At 34.3% G+C, this 16267-nt stretch overlaps 2 protein-coding genes across 2 annotated transcripts in view; one reads left to right on the forward strand and one right to left on the reverse strand.

Moving 5' to 3' along the window:
• The window catches only part of olfml2a (olfactomedin-like 2A), a 20340-nt gene extending 12096 nt beyond the window's left edge, over positions 1 to 8244 (reverse strand). Inside the window, exon 1 of the mRNA XM_016232429.1 lies at positions 7992 to 8244. Coding sequence (XP_016087915.1) covers positions 7992 to 8060 — 69 coding nt within the window. The 5' untranslated portion in view covers positions 8061 to 8244. The remainder of the gene's footprint in view (positions 1 to 7991) is intronic.
• A 6454-nt stretch (positions 8245 to 14698) lies between these two features.
• The window catches only part of pop5 (POP5 homolog, ribonuclease P/MRP subunit), a 3045-nt gene continuing 1476 nt past the window's right edge, over positions 14699 to 16267 (forward strand). The window contains exons 1-4 of the mRNA XM_016232433.1: positions 14699 to 14771; positions 14852 to 14994; positions 15179 to 15328; positions 15427 to 15510. Of these exons, the coding sequence (XP_016087919.1) occupies positions 14752 to 14771; positions 14852 to 14994; positions 15179 to 15328; positions 15427 to 15510 (397 nt within the window). The 5' untranslated portion in view covers positions 14699 to 14751. The remainder of the gene's footprint in view (positions 14772 to 14851; positions 14995 to 15178; positions 15329 to 15426; positions 15511 to 16267) is intronic.

Below are 16267 nucleotides of genomic sequence, written 5' to 3' on the forward strand. Positions count from 1 at the left end.
TATATATATATATATATATATATATATATATATATATATAAATCTGTAAAAATACAGCACAATTTACTGTATTAGTATAACGGTTTTACTAATGTTTTACCTGTAATTTAGCATTGCACTGCGTTTAGAGTTAACAGAAATGTAATTAAGTAGCTGTAAGTAGCTTATATGCTGAAACCATCTGCCAAATGAATAAATGTAGTTCTCAATCTCAACTCTATACTCAATGCAGTTCAAATGCACAGGCAAGCCAGTTAATTAACTTACTGTTTGGATCAAAAATCTTAATAACATGGCTTAAAGTCCAAGTCCTTCTGGAGACTTTAATCATGTAGTTCCATGACAACCACACAATAACGCACACGGGGTGCCACACAAAAACTGAGTGACTGTCAGCTTGAAGTGGAAGGATTTAATAAAGCTCTGCTGTTCTTTTGTGTAAGCTCAGAATGACAGGGTACATTAAAGAGATTTAGTCTGACAGTAATTTGCCCAACTTCTCAAAAACACATTTCATCCTCTGTTGAAATTACCCCAGAATGGCTTCCATTGTTCAAGCGAGTTAATTAGGTGAAAAGTCCTGTAACACTTGCAAACATATTCACACACACACTCAGCGTCTAAAGCATAGTGGCTTTGACAATAAGAGCCCTTGTTAACCATAATGAAAGAGTGTGTTATGGTCATTTTGGTGTGTGTGTGTGTGCATCAGGCATCAAGGCATACTCAGTTCTTTGTATGCTCCATAAGCTAAGCTATAAAGTCCTAAATACTCTCTAATACATGCATATATGTATTATATTTATATATTTGCACCATTCAGTGAGAGAGAGTCTTTAGTAAAATTTTAGTAATCTCAATGCAAATGCAAAATGGGCCACACAATTAACTGGGCTGAATGAAGGTTGTCATATAGATTTAGATATAATTAACTAAATAAATGGCGTTCCAACAGTTGCAGGTCATACAAACAAACGTTTGTTATCTAAACCTGCCACTTGAACATTTGGTCTGACTGTAGCAGTGTACCTCACAACTGACCAAATAGGGAATGGGCTGCTATCCTGAGATAAGATAGTTGTTTTTCCAAAAATACTTGGCAGGAACAGTTGTCAACATTGGCCGCTTTCCTGAAAAGCCTCTTAACCCAATAACCTCATGGCTGGTGCAGCAGTTCAGGTTATGAGTCTGATCTCTCTTTCAATGAGGTGTTGTTGTCAATGGCTGGCTCATCTTCTTCCTTTAATCTAAGGCTTTGAAACAACACTAAAGCAAGTTTATGGCTAGAATTCAAGATGATCCCACACTAAAAGAAACATGTGAAACTGTCTAGAGCATTCTGAGATTACAAAGATACATCTCTTTGATGTGCACCACGGTCACGGTTCATATCAAGTGTGCCTTCATTATTCCGCTAAACATATAAAAATAAGAAAGAAAGAACATTTCAATGTCAATTTGGGGTCCATAGGTAGGCTACTCGAGGGGTTCTGTGGATTGATGTATAAAACATTGATCTATGGATCAATCAATCAATGAATCAATCAATGAATCAATCAATATGTCTGTCTGTCTATCTATCAGTAAAAACAGCAATATTATGAAATATTATACCAATTTAAAATAACTGCTTTCTGTTTGAATATATATATAAAATTTATTTATATATAAAATGTAATTTATTTATATGATGCAAAGCTGAATTTACAGCTTCATTACTCCAGTCTTCAGTGTCACATGATCCTTAAGAAATCATTCAAATATGCTGATTTGCTGTTTAAGAATTGTTATTATCAATGTTCAAAACCATTTTTACGGCTTAATATGTTTTGTAGAAACTGTGATACTGTTTTCCCCAAAATGTTTTTTGCATTATAAATGACTTTACTACAATTGAATGCATCCTTTCTGATTTAAAGTATTAATTTTTCATTTATATATATATATATTTATATATATAATATAAGCTATAAAGTCCCAAATACTCTCTAATACATGCATGTATGCATTATATCTATATATTTGCACCATTCAGTGAGGAAGAGTCTTTAGTAAAGTTCAATCTCAATGCAAAATGGACAATATTGACATCTTTTTGTCAACACGATGACGTGATGAATCAAGAATATGTTGATATAAGAACTCAACACAAGCATATCAAGACTAATATGTGACCCTGGACCACATAACCAATCATAAGGGTCTTTTTTTTTTAATGAGATGCATACATAATCTGAAAGTAATTAAGCTTTCCATTGATGTATGGTTTGTTAGGATAGGACAATATTTGGCTGAGATACAACTATTTGAAAATCTAGAATCTGAGTGTGCAAAAAAATCTAAATATTGAGAAAATCACCTTTAAAGTTGTCCAAATGAAGTTCTTAGCCATGCATATTACTAATCAAAAATTAAGTTTTTATATATTTACGGTAGGACATTTACAAAATATCTTCATGGAACATGATCTTTACTTAATATCCTAATGATTTTTGGCATAAAAGAAAAATCGATAATTTTGACCCATACAATGTTTTTTGGCTATTGCTACAAATATACCCAAACGATTTAAGACTGATTTTGTGCTCCAGGGTCACATATATATAATCTATATTATATAATATTTAACTATTTATGTTAGTTGGGTCGCTGAGTTGGTTGAGAGTCTGGGGGTTGTTCCCAGTGTCAAAAAAGACTGACAACCTAATTATAGTTGTATAAATAAATAAATCAATGTGTCCTAACAAAATATATCAGCATACAATCATTGTATTAATTGAACCAAACCAAGCAGTTTATCACAGCCTTGAAGACACTCTCTCATTTAGACTGAGACAAAATAACGGATCTTGATCTGAAGACACAGCTAGACTCTCCAGCAGGACACACAAAGACAGACACATGCCATTAGGACAGATGTGTCAATTAGGCCCAAATTAGCTTAGTGAGCACTTGTTGATTTTGGGGACACACAGCTACATTCCAGCTGAGCCTGTTTATGTGTCACAGCTCTCTCTGAAGCTCTAACTCTTCATGCTCTCAGCCTCAGCCCAGCCAAGAGATGCGAGACGGTCTGGCTGAGGAAATCAATCAGATGTTTCACGTTCAACAGAATCAGACTTTGAATCTCAGATAAATGCTACCTGATTCTAAAACAAGCTTTATTTACATCAAACTGATAATAATGATAAAAGTCTTTAAGAAATGTTTAAGAACATGCAACTTTTGCATGTTTATTTTCTCTTGTGAAAAGGAAGTACACCTGAATGAATGTGTATTATGGAAATAATACTTTAAAAGAATATACTTTAAAAGAACACGTTTTCATACACTTAACTACTGTATGTAAATGAAAACGTATTCTAGTGTAAATGTATATTAAATGCAACTTAAGACTTGAGTAAACATGAGTGCTTTTTGACCATCTTAAGTAGGACTTAAGTACCTTTTATATGCAATTTCATAATTCTTTTAACTTTGAAATATGTTTAAAGTGTACAGTTTAATAAGCATTTACGGTAAACTAAAATATGTCATATATATTTAATATATATATTTCTAAATGCACATTTGTAATGATGACGGTACAATGTAGTACATTTAAAATATATTAACTTTAAATGTAATATCAAATAACACACTACAGTTCAAATTATAATCCAGTACTTTACATGTGCTTTAATCTTTTAGTCAATACATCAAAATAAGTCTACTTATTTACAACTCAAGAAAAGATTATTAAAACACATTATTACATTTTTAAAGCATACTTAAATGCGTTGAGAAACATGAAAGTGTAAACTTAAGTGACCTTTTATTAATATTATGTTATTGCATGTATAGTTTTAAATATACTTTTAAGATTTGAAGTACACTACAAGTGCACATTCAGTAAAACTGAATTCAATTCAACATTCAATAAAAAGAAGTGCACTTCTTTTACACAATGGATTATCTGCCGCTCTCCTCATTTTAAGATACCAAGACATAATCTAATGCATTTATTAATGTATTGTTATTACAGACAAGGGGTGTTTGTAGACATGATGCAAAGCTTTTTGCTTATATAAGATGAGAGCAACAGCAATTTCATTCAAACCACCAATATTTAATAATGAGTTACATTTATTACTAATAGTTCAGCATAGCCACCTCTTTTGCCAAGTAAAATAGCTGTTTCTCCACTCAGTTCAGTGTGCTGCGGGCACCAGAAAGGGTTTTATACACTAGTCATTGGGACATCGATGACTCAGTTTCCAAAACTAATGTGTTTGTGATGATCATTAAGTTTTAGAAAGCATTATGGAGCAAATGTTTCAGCGAACTGGAACAATTGTGAAAATGGTACTGACCTAGAAATGTCTGACTCCCTGGACAGTGCACTGACTAACTAGGGAGCCGATTGAGACACCCATAATTCATAAATCTAACTGGATGCTGTTTATGGTCGCCAGACAGCTTGTGACATTAATATAGATTGTATAATGGCTTTGAACATGGTTTACCCAATCAGAATTTAACATCAAAACTCATTTTATAGCTAAACAACGACGAGAAAGCTTAAGAAAGCACTTGAAAATGAATGCAAAGAAGCCAAATGTTTTACGCAAAGCTGCTGCAAATAGCTCAAGCAGGCAAATAAACATTAACCAAACATCATCTGCTGTGGCAGGCCATGAGTTATTATAGTGCTGGATGGACAGTAGCTGCCAACAGAAGGGCCACTAAAAGTCCAGATTTTGCTCACCACACAACTAGTGTATTTCCTGTTCATTCGCTGAACATATTGAGGTCAAAGATCAGGTCTTATGTAAAGGTCTATATAAAAGAAGACTGGCATTGTTGCAGGATTCTGAGGTTCACGGTCTGGTCTGGATTAAAATATGACAGCCCTTCAGCTATGATGGCCATCACTACTGTGACGGCTCGGTAAAAGATGTGATGCATTAAATGGGACGCAGATGTTCCCGGTTACTCCTAGTTTAAATCTTGTGGTATGAGTGTTACGACACTTTTATAAACAGGAACTGCCTCAGTCTTTGATTAGCATTGTGTGAGGTAATGTCCCATGAAACTACAACCAATAGAGTTTGAAATTAACAAAACACAGCGGCTGACCTTTCTATGCCTCTGTTCTCTTTTAGCATCAACCCTATCATTCCATCATATATATATGCATATATTTTAATAAAATATCTATAATCTATACATATCTATAATATCTTTAAATATCTATAATCATTGATAATTTATGATATTTAGTGAATATCATGAATGTATTTTTATTTGTAAATATTTATATCTATCTATCTATCTATATATATATATATATATATATATATATATATATATATATATATATATATATATATATAGGCATATCTTTTAATATATTAATATATATTTAAATATATCATTAAATGATTCCGTTATTATTTATTTTTTATTAAAATAATGATTATGATTTGTATACTCCTCTGCTATTTTAGTATATTTTCAAATAAAATTATAGTCTTTCTAAATATTATTTTATATTTTCAGTATTCATTTTAATTTGAGTTTGTTTTAGTAATTTCATGATCTGCTTTTATCACTTTTATTAGATTTTTTTTTTAAATTTCAGTTTTAGTAATGTTTAGTACTTCAGTTAAACTTATTTTTTAGGTTTTAGATTTTCATCAAATGTATATTTTCATTTAAATTTATATTTTTATATTATTATATATTTCATATTTTATATTTAATTTGAGCTTTGAAGATGATTTAGTGTTAGTTAACAATAACACTGTACACACATGTATTCAAGTGTAAAAAAAATATGCGTTTTACTTGATTTTTACACCATATCAGGTATTATATCAAAAACTAATTTTTGAAATAAACCCTCTACTAGATGGCAAATGAATGCCTAAATAACAAATACATTTGTCACATTGGTTTGTGATTTTTTTTTAAACAATTTTCAGTTAATTATTCCACATTAGTAACAGGTTTTGTTATCACAGCCCTGTCTATGCTGTTTTAAGCTCCTCACCTCTTCACACATTTAACCAACAACAAAGACATTTAAAAAATGTCACAACAGTATACAATTAGTTAGGGTTACTGAGTTGGTGACTATCATTTACAGAGTCAAGACCTCTCTCTCTCTCACACACACACACACACACACACACACACGCCCAGCCATAAGAGGGTAGGGCATGTTTCTGTGGGACTGACAGGGCTGCTGTTAAGTGCTACAGCTGTGTAAGCAGACATATATTGTTTTTAACCCCAGCAGAACTCGACTCCAATTACCATACTAGGCATCAAGCCCAAAACACACTCACACACCCAATCAGGGTCAGTTTTGAAACAAATGTCACGGTTTTCTGAGGAAATGACGGTGGTTCTGTCTGTCCAAAAACTTTATTGAAGGACATCTGTCTCTGGTTGTATCAGCTGCACTGTTAACACAGCTGAGGTTTGATAAACTCACTCATCTGAGTCTAAAACAAGGTCAAACAGAACAAAATCAACAGTGTGTTCGGCTACTTCACAATTCAGTACGGTGTTTTATGGTGTATTGTGCATGTAAACTAAAACATGCTGCTTAGCATTGTGGCCAGTTCTCACAGTGTTAACCCAAAAAAAGCTGGACTGGAATTACAGTAAGGTCAGGGGTCTAAAATGCCAATTAAATTTGATTGCCATGCCATCTCAAGGATTAAAGATTGGAATGTTCTGGCAGTGCCACGCAGGAGTCATTTAGGCCAGCGCATATGTGCCAAAATATGTTGCCTGCAGCTCTGAGAGGGGAGGTTGTGTGAGAAAGCTGATTTGTTAAGTGTTGTTTGACTTATTCTGAGTGATCTGTCTGTGAAACTGAGTGTGAAAACCCCCATTCTCCCATATGGGCTTTTCTGTCCAGTTGCACCACTCACATACTCCGATCTGGAACGCTATGAGCATGTGCAAGTCCAGTGATGCAAATCCCAGTGCTGTTGGACTAAATATCAGCACTCATGGAAAGGCATGTGGCCAATCAAATTCAAGGACCATAATAAACTATTGTATTGTCACTATATAATATAATATAATAGAATTTTATATATAATAGAATTTTTACTTTTTTTCTGTTTTGCTCACCAAGGCTGCATTTATTTGATCAAAATACAGTATTTATTTGATTAAAATAACAGTGGCATTGTTTATTTAACCAAACAACTTTTCTGTCTTCTAGGTTTACTATTTTATTATATTTTCAAATGTAATTCCTGACATCGGCAGAGCTGTGTCAGATCAATCCTGAAAGCAGTCTGCTGTTTTTTTCTTTCAGGATACTTCGATAGATAAAAATAAAATAGATTTTTGTAACATTATAAATATATTTACTGTCATTTTTTCATCAGTTTAATGCGTACTTGCCTGAGAAATGTGTTAAAAAAAAGGACATTAATAAATAAAAACTTATTGACTTCAAACTTTTGAACGGAAGTGTATAATGATTTAATACAGGTTTCGCATCCTTTAATAAGACAGATCAACATTATATATCTGACCTCGTAGAATTTCACGTTTCATTAACGCTGATTACAGGATATGTCATTTCACAATCCCCAGATGAACTTCATTTCAAAATCTCACGAATTCTGCAAATACAGACACTCCCATTCATTGCTATTACAAAATCAAGAAAATGCCGTCTGCTCTCAATAATTTGGCTGGAGATTTGATGTCCAGTCTTCAACTCTTCCAGAAACACCATGCGCAACACGCGAATGGCATGCCAAAGGCTAAAGACAAATGCATCTAGTTATCAGATGATAAATGTACTTGTCAAATAGGTTACTGAAACGAGATCGAACCAACCCGAATGAAATCATACACTAATAATCATGCTAAGCTATTGCAAACCCGCATTTAGTATTCCAAGCTGTGCGTAAAATGTAGTAGGCTAGGTGTGTTGTTCAAAATGAAATAGAAAATACACATGAAACGCATCTTACCTTGCTCATAGCTCTTGCATCTCTTGCCAAAAGCAGCACATAAGTTAAAATACTTGCGTAGATCCACATGTTTCATGAACTAACCCAAGTCACTTTTTTTGCACAGCTTCCACCTGATGATATGATTCGGCGTCTCTGAAAGCACCTGTATCCTCAGCCTGGAATTATGAGTCTAGATCCGCTAGAACACAGGTTTACGGCTCCATGATTACAGGTCGGTGCCATGCAGAGTTGTGTATGTTGTGACGCGCAGCTCCAGCTTTGCTCCGCTGATGAACACGCGCGCACACACACACACACACACACACACCAGCACCATCTCCGACACTCTGTCTGCGCCAATGCGCGGCGGGGAGCCGCTGGCCTGGCTGCACTTCTGTGCCACAACGACATTTATGTTTTATGCGTCTGTGCAACGTTCCAAGAACATTTAAAAGTGACCGCTGACCAGTAATTATATTTCTATGTTAAAAAGTTATGCGTAAGCTATTTCCTGGTAAATAGCCTAGGCCTACATAACATCAAAAGGAGATGTTTCTTTTTAAAGTTATTATTATTACTAATAATCGTATCAGTGTTATTAATGTTAGAAATATTAGTGTATAAAATATTAACTATATGCTTTATATTCTCAGTGACAAATAATGGGCAACCTCAAGCAACCTTCAGGTAAAGTTTTCGCTGTTGTATAGCGCCCTCTTTCAGTTAATAGGCTAATGATTATACAGTTGTGACTTTTTTTTTTACAGTCTATGGTTGTGACCGGAATGGTCCTGTGTCTTATGGGAATACATTAATGGAATAGTTCAGCCAAAAATGAACATTCCGTCATCATTTACTCACACTCAAATTGTTCCAAACCTGAGTTTCTTTTTAACCAAACAGAAGCCAGAAACTCATACAGGTTTGGAACAATTTGAGGTCAAATATATATATTTTTTGCATTTTTTAGTTAACTTTAATGAGGTTTTGGGAAAAAAGTGTGCTAAATTGCAATATAATAATAATAATACATGTATAATTATTATTATTATTATTATTATTATACATGAACAGTGTTTTATTCCTACTACTTGTTTCACTTCTGTTTCAGTTTTGTATAACCATTTCTATATAACCATTTCTTACTATGTGTCAGTAAGTTGTTGTTATTTTAGCATGTGTGTTTGGCTCAGTGTTATTTTTTTAGGAGTACTGATAAACTAATGTAGTTTGATTTGTATTAGTTATCTATTTTAGTTTTAGTTACAGTTGTAGTAATGTTGTCATTTTATTAGTTTTTTATTATGTCTATATAGGTTTTTTATTCAGTTTTTAGTTTTATTTAATTTGAGTTATTTCAGTACTTCAACATACAAAATGGAAATGAAATAATATATATATATATTAAATGTATTTATATATATATATATATATATATATATATATATATATATATATATATATATATATATATATATATGTATAAGTGATATTGCTATATATGTTACTCTACCTATAAAGTATGGTAATAAGTATCGCTTTTTATTTATCCTCTTTCCTACTACTTTTCACTTCTTGTTTCAGTTTTTTATAACCATTTCTTACTATGTGTCAGTAAGTTGTTGTTATTTTAGTTTGATTTGTATTAGTTATCTATTTTAGTTTTAGTTATAGTTGTAGTAATGTCATTTTCTTAGTTTTTTATTATGTCTATATAGGTTTTTTATTAAGTTTTTTTTCAGTTGTTCAACATACAAAATGGAAATGAAATAATATATATATAAATTGAATGTATTTATATATATATATATATATATGTACATTTATATGTATATGTATGTGTGTGTGGCTGTACATACACATATGGAGTTGTTTTTTGGTGTTTGGTTTAGTGTTATGTTAGAATCATTATTATACTCATACCTTTTGTTCTTTTAATATTTTGAATTGCTTTTAGCTTTATTTTTTGTTTTCATTTAAATGTTTAGTTTTGAAATGTTGTTATATGCATTTGTCATTTTTATTTCATTTCTTTTATTTTCTTAAATGTGTGTATATATAGTATTTATAGAGTTTTAGATTTTAGTTTTAATTACTTTTTCTTATTTGTAAGTCGCTTTGGATAAAAGCGTCTGCTAAATGACTAAAAGTAAAGCATTATATTTTCAATTTTTGGGGCTGAAATTTAACATGATTCTATAGCTTGTATTGTACAGAAATATTTCAACTGGGGGGGGAAAAAGTACACACACATTTTTATTATTCAGAATCAGAAAGGGTTTTATTGCCAAGTGTGTTTATACACACAAGGAATGTGTCTTGGTGACAGGAGCTTCCAGCGCAAAGAAAAGGTACAGACATAGTGCAGACATGCATATAATAGACATACATATAATAAAATGAAATATAACACTAATAATAAAAAGAATAGACAATAAATTAAAATAATAATATTAGCTATGTAGCGTATGACTGTGCAAATGTGCTATTTATAGATGAACAGATTTGAGAAGTAATGTATAGATGTCTAGTCCTGAGATGTGTTATGTAGGCAGAGGCAAAAACATGAAGTTGATTACATTGATTGAATTTAAATGCAAATTGACTAGTACACAATACTAATAATAATCTGTTAACTTACTGCAGTAGCCTATATAAAAAAATGTATCAAATTGATAAGAACATCAAGTTGCCTGACAGGTTTCTGTAGTATAGGCCAGTATTTATTAAGGTAGCATCGTCTTTCGAGTATAGTGTTACCAGTTTTACCTGTCCGTTCAGCTGCGAATGCCACCAAAATGGGACGGGAGAGTCATTTACATGTACAATAGCATGAACAAGCACAATAATGGCCATTTAGAACCTGTTTTTAACTGTTATTTGCACACAGACAATAAACCTGCATTTACACAGATGCCTTTGGTGCGTTTTTAAAATAAAGGGCCTTCAATGGTTCAGAGGTTCAAAAAATAAGTATTTTTATATACAAGTTTCATTATTAATATTCTAATGTGCAATACAAATGTACATTAAAGCACTGTTACCAACTAAATAAACAAGATTAGACATCAGGCTAGTGTATTCATTTTGCTAAAGGTTTTTTTCCAAGTGACTTACAAATGAGGAACAAAACATAAAATTCAGAAACTGTGCAATCAGCAAACTATAGAACTGAAAAGTTGTGGATGCTTTTCTTGATATATTGCCCAAATCATCAAGTTTATCTTGGTATCAAACATGAAAACATGTCCTATCTAAGGAACAATATGACATGCCTTTTGAGCATTTTTTTCTGTTATATTTTTGTGTTCTGTCTTTTTAATATTTATCAATAACATTTATATAAAGATTAACAGTTAATGTGAACTGAAATGGAATTTAAACAAATTTGAATAATCATTTAATACACTATGTATCCATTATATCATGTTTGTTAGTTATGATGTATTTTAGGAATAGATTATAAAGTGATACCATTTAAAGGGGTCATATGATGTTGTTAAAAAGAACATTATTTTGTGTAATCTACTCTACCAGGATCAGGAAACAGTCCTCCATAAAATGCACAGCACACATCTAAATATTTGGGTTGAAGTGTTCTGGAACAGTGTTGTAAATACAACTTAACCACTGATTTCTAGTCGTGTCTTCTTTTGGAAGGCCAAACAAAGTAGTTTCGCTTTCACAAAGAAACACAGCGTCACACACGGCGGCCTAGAGTGAGCAGAGGCAGGCGGGCTTGAGAACGGCGCGGCCGGCGGATTCGATGAAGGACCGTCCAGCAGGCTTGCGGCAACCACATGTGACGACCCCGGGCTGGACTCCGCTTCGTCCACGGTGAAAGCCGATCCGGCGATCCACGGCGCAAAGTTGATGTATTTCCTCAGCGACCAGCATGGATCAGCTCTAGGCATGACGAAGTGGATATCGTCCTCTTTTGGAAGGCCAAGCAAAGTAGTTTCGCTTTCACAACGATTCACACAGTGCCTTCATGTCATGGCGGTGGTCGGCGGCAACAACAATACTACAGCGAAAATACATTTTATGCCTTCTTTCTTTGCGTGAACATTTGGGCGGCGTTATGCAAATCTTCCCACATCGTGAAGTAGACATGTGGACGTGTGTTAGAACGAACCGTTTTAGGTAGGTGTGGTTGACTCTTAACTTTTATAAAGAATATCTCTTTGGATTTGAGACTTTAGTCTTTGCAACTTTACAGATCTTCGTTATGCACCAAGAGCTTGTAACACTCCAAAGAGAAAGGACAAATTTAAATCGCATTATATGACCCCTTTAAAGGCATTTTTTCCATGCTTTTTTTTTGCATTCATGTTTTTCATAAATTATTAAAGTTTTTTTTACACATTTTTGTGACATGGCTTATATAATTTCAGAAATTACTTTTAATTCAGTAATTTGCAAATGTTTGTTCATCAGGTCATGCTTTAATTTGTATGCACTTAATTCACTTTATTTTTAACATAGCAGTGCGGCCGTTTTCAACTTGAATGTGCTTGATATCCACTGTCTGTCACTTTCAGTTTTTAACCTGTACAAAAAAAAGCTCACTTCCACATTGCAAAGTAAGGTTAATAACTGTGGATGGAAAAAAATTCCTTGAAGCCACAGAAGAATGTTGAAATACAAATCTGGCAGAGCTGCACTTACTTTATTCCAATGCATTTCATTAATTATTGCTCTTCATTGTCATTTGTTGCTCAGGTTTGTGCATCTGATCTCATGCAGAAAGGTGCATGAGGAATCACCTCATATTTCCTAAACCAGCTCACCATCAGAGAGCCGAAGCCCCTCAGTATTCAAACAGAATTCAAACTCTGGGGACCTTCTAAGATCCGTCTATGGTCCTCTTATAGACAGCCACGATTTTGTAATGAGGTAAACTTTTATTTTTAAAGTAATCAAGAAGGTAATTATGATGGGGACTGTAATATTACAATTCTGATTTCCACAGTTGAAGTGTCATGTACCGTATCATGTACCCAGAAACTGCCACCCATCTGGACAACAAAACACACCTGCTGCTCTTGCCCTTCAAATTACTGGATATCCGTGGATCACCAGCGCTCTAACTGATGGATCTATCAAACGGTGAGAGACCGGTTACATTTCATGGAAAAGGTCACATTTCAGCATAAAATGAACATGGAAAAGAAAGGATTTAATTTTTCATATCATATCATATCATATTCATATCATATATATATATATATATACATACACGGTATTAGCCTATTTTTACAACAATTACGTATTTGCACTGACATTTTTTTTTTATCATTGTTTAACATGTTTTCCAGTAAATTCTTCACACAATTCATATCTATATATCTGCAAAAAAAAATTGTTTTCACATAATCAAACCATGATGTGTAAATAATTTAGTTTAGTTCCTTTTTTCTCTTAATGTATTACAGAACTCGGTTTATGGTTATAGACTTGCTACAAGCCAACAAGGACAAAGTAAGATCAGTATTTGGATTTTGTGTTTCAACAATAAACCTTTCAACAAAAAGAGTTAAAGACATTTGATCTGACATAATTGGGCGTAATGCTTTGTCTCTACAAACTGCACCAAGGAGACATATATCTATGGACACTAATACACAGACTGGGCTTGCGATAATTGTATAGGCCTATGTCATGTGAACCATTTAGCATCACCACAATACGTAATAGTGCAAACACTCATGCAAAATGTTTTCTTCTTAATCAGGTTCTGAGTCCCAGATTTTCTCAGCCTCTTAGATTTCATTGTAGTCTCTGAAGTGGCTTATAACTGTCTTCTCGTTCATCCAGGTAATGGTTATGCACCCTGCGTTTATGCATTATGTGCGCTCTACATGGCTGCACATTAGGCGATCTTATTCGTCCACGGGTTTCCTTGTTCTAATGTTCGCCCTGCACATCTGCGATGAGGTCAAGCTTTTAAGAGTCACTGATTGTGTGGCTTCACTGTCTGGGGTTTGTGTGCTGTGTGCAAATGTCAGCAACGTTTGCTGGTGTATTTTCTTGTCTTAGGTCAGCGTGTTTGGCTTTTGAACAGTAAAGGCACTTGGCACCACTATTACGAAAACATGCCCAAGAATTTCAAACGCACTGGTCAACACCCTGGAGGGATTGAGTGTGTATCTATAAACTGAGTGTGTTTGGGGGTCTGCAAGTAAAATAAAGTTTACATTAAGCAACATTTTAAAATGTTTAAACCCGTTCACACTTTTCTCAATATGGATATTTTGGTGTTTCGCTTGAACATGATAATTCAGATAGCTGCACTATTAAACCATATGTATTCACACACTCTTTATTTCTGTTAAATGCTTCAGCTAAATCTGCAACCCTTATCACTTCACAAGTGGCATTATTGTGAAATCTTAAATCCCAAATGTGAGTTAGCCTATGTATAAAGATGTTTTGCACATTAAATATCAAGTCTTGATATTTAAAATCTCTGTCTTCATTGTTCTGTTGTCACTGAATAGTGAAAATTGCAGTTGTTGTCATTCCAAACGTATATTACGTATATGCTATGCTGTTTCTATTGTAGTGGTGTTCGGAAGTACGATTTTGTCACTGTGAATATTGCGATACTGATTAAAATGGCTTATTAAAGTAATTAAACAAATATGTTCGTTTTTTGATAGAATTTTGATGTCAAGCCGTCACCCCGCCCCCTTTGGCCACGAGGAATATTATTGGCCAAAAGAAACCCGGAAGTAAGCGCAGTGTTTTCAAAGCCAGTTATGCACGTGTCGGAAATATGGTCCGATTCAAGTCGAGGTAATGAAGGAAAGGCGTTACTTTGCGCTTTTTAAACTTATAAACAGTTCTAACCTCTCGTTATTCTGTGACCTGTCCAGGTATTTGCTGTGTGAGGTGTGCGTCCCTGATCGGAGCAGTCTTCAGCTGTTGGAGGACAGAACCATCTACAACACACTCCGAGCAGCCGTGAACCGAGCGCACGGCGACTACGGATCAGCGCTCTTTAACATAGGGGTGATAGGTAAACACTGGGCTTGTTATTATTTTGTGCCTATTAAGATCTCAACCAGATAAGAAAGAATCAGACTGCTGCTCGTTTTGCGTTACCGTTATTTTGATGCGGTGCAATTACGTAGCTTAATTTTACGTTTATTTAGCTCAGTTTAATGTCTCATTACAGTGACATCTTGTCAAATCTCCTGTAGTGAAATACTTGAACGCCCACACTGGAGTGGTCCTGATACGCAGCAGGAAAAAACACTATCGACTCATCTGGTCTGCCCTTTCTTTCATCACCTGCCTTGAGAACAGAGGCCAGAAGGTGCAGTGCTTCCTCAACTGCTTGCATGTTGGAGGTAAGAGAGGCTCTGTCTAGTTTAGCCTCCATCTGACACCAAACTCCACACCATGTGCTCTTACAGCCATCCATGCCCTTCCCTGATCTCTTCCACAGGAACGATTAGAACATGTCAGAAGTTCCTTGTTAAATATAACAGACAACAGCTCCACAGAATGCTGCCAGACTGCAAGACAGACGGTAAGTGTTCTTTCTGTTATATTACAGTCTATCCTTAATTATAATGTAATATATTATAATATTAATTCTCATGACAAAAAAAAACTTCTTATGATGACTTTTTTGTGTTCTCGACAAAATAGTTGTGTTTTCACTCATGAAAACTCACATACATGAAAATTAGAATACACATTATTAAGTCACTTCTGTTTTGGAATAAATATAGCAGTAATGCTGAGTTCACACTGCACAATTTTTAAAGTCATTGGATCACTGTTGTTTTCACACTGCGTGACTATCTGGGGTAGCATTCAGTTGCTGCTGCTGTGTTCACATTGCACGATGGATCGGCGACAGGAGGTTGCACACTGCGTGACTTAACAATAGGAAGAATCGCTGACAACTCTGTCTGGTCTGCAAACTACATTTAGCAACCAAACGCATGCCAGAAGTGATGAGGAAATAACACAAGCTCACGCGTGAGATTCTTGTACGAGACTTGAAATGGTATTAAAAAGGTAGCCCCCAAGAAGTTTGCGATACAAATGGTCTGTGCACCGATTTGCAGTGAAAGGGTGGAAAAGAAAAAAGATTATGGAGGAGAAAATGGTTTTTGTGATATTGTGGTCTATAACTCCTCCCCAAACTTCCCGCTGTCTTGTATCTTGCTCTCTCATTGGCTAGAAGTCATCGGCGATGTATTTTTCAGTCAGAACTCATTTCACACAGCAGAATTTTGAATCGCCGACAGGTCCAGATATTTAGCATGCCAAATATT

The sequence above is a fragment of the Sinocyclocheilus grahami genome, unplaced genomic scaffold (assembly GCF_001515645.1).
Source record: "Sinocyclocheilus grahami isolate Dianchi unplaced genomic scaffold, SAMN03320097.WGS_v1.1 scaffold410.1, whole genome shotgun sequence".
In the NCBI taxonomy this organism is placed as follows: domain Eukaryota; kingdom Metazoa; phylum Chordata; class Actinopteri; order Cypriniformes; family Cyprinidae; genus Sinocyclocheilus; species Sinocyclocheilus grahami.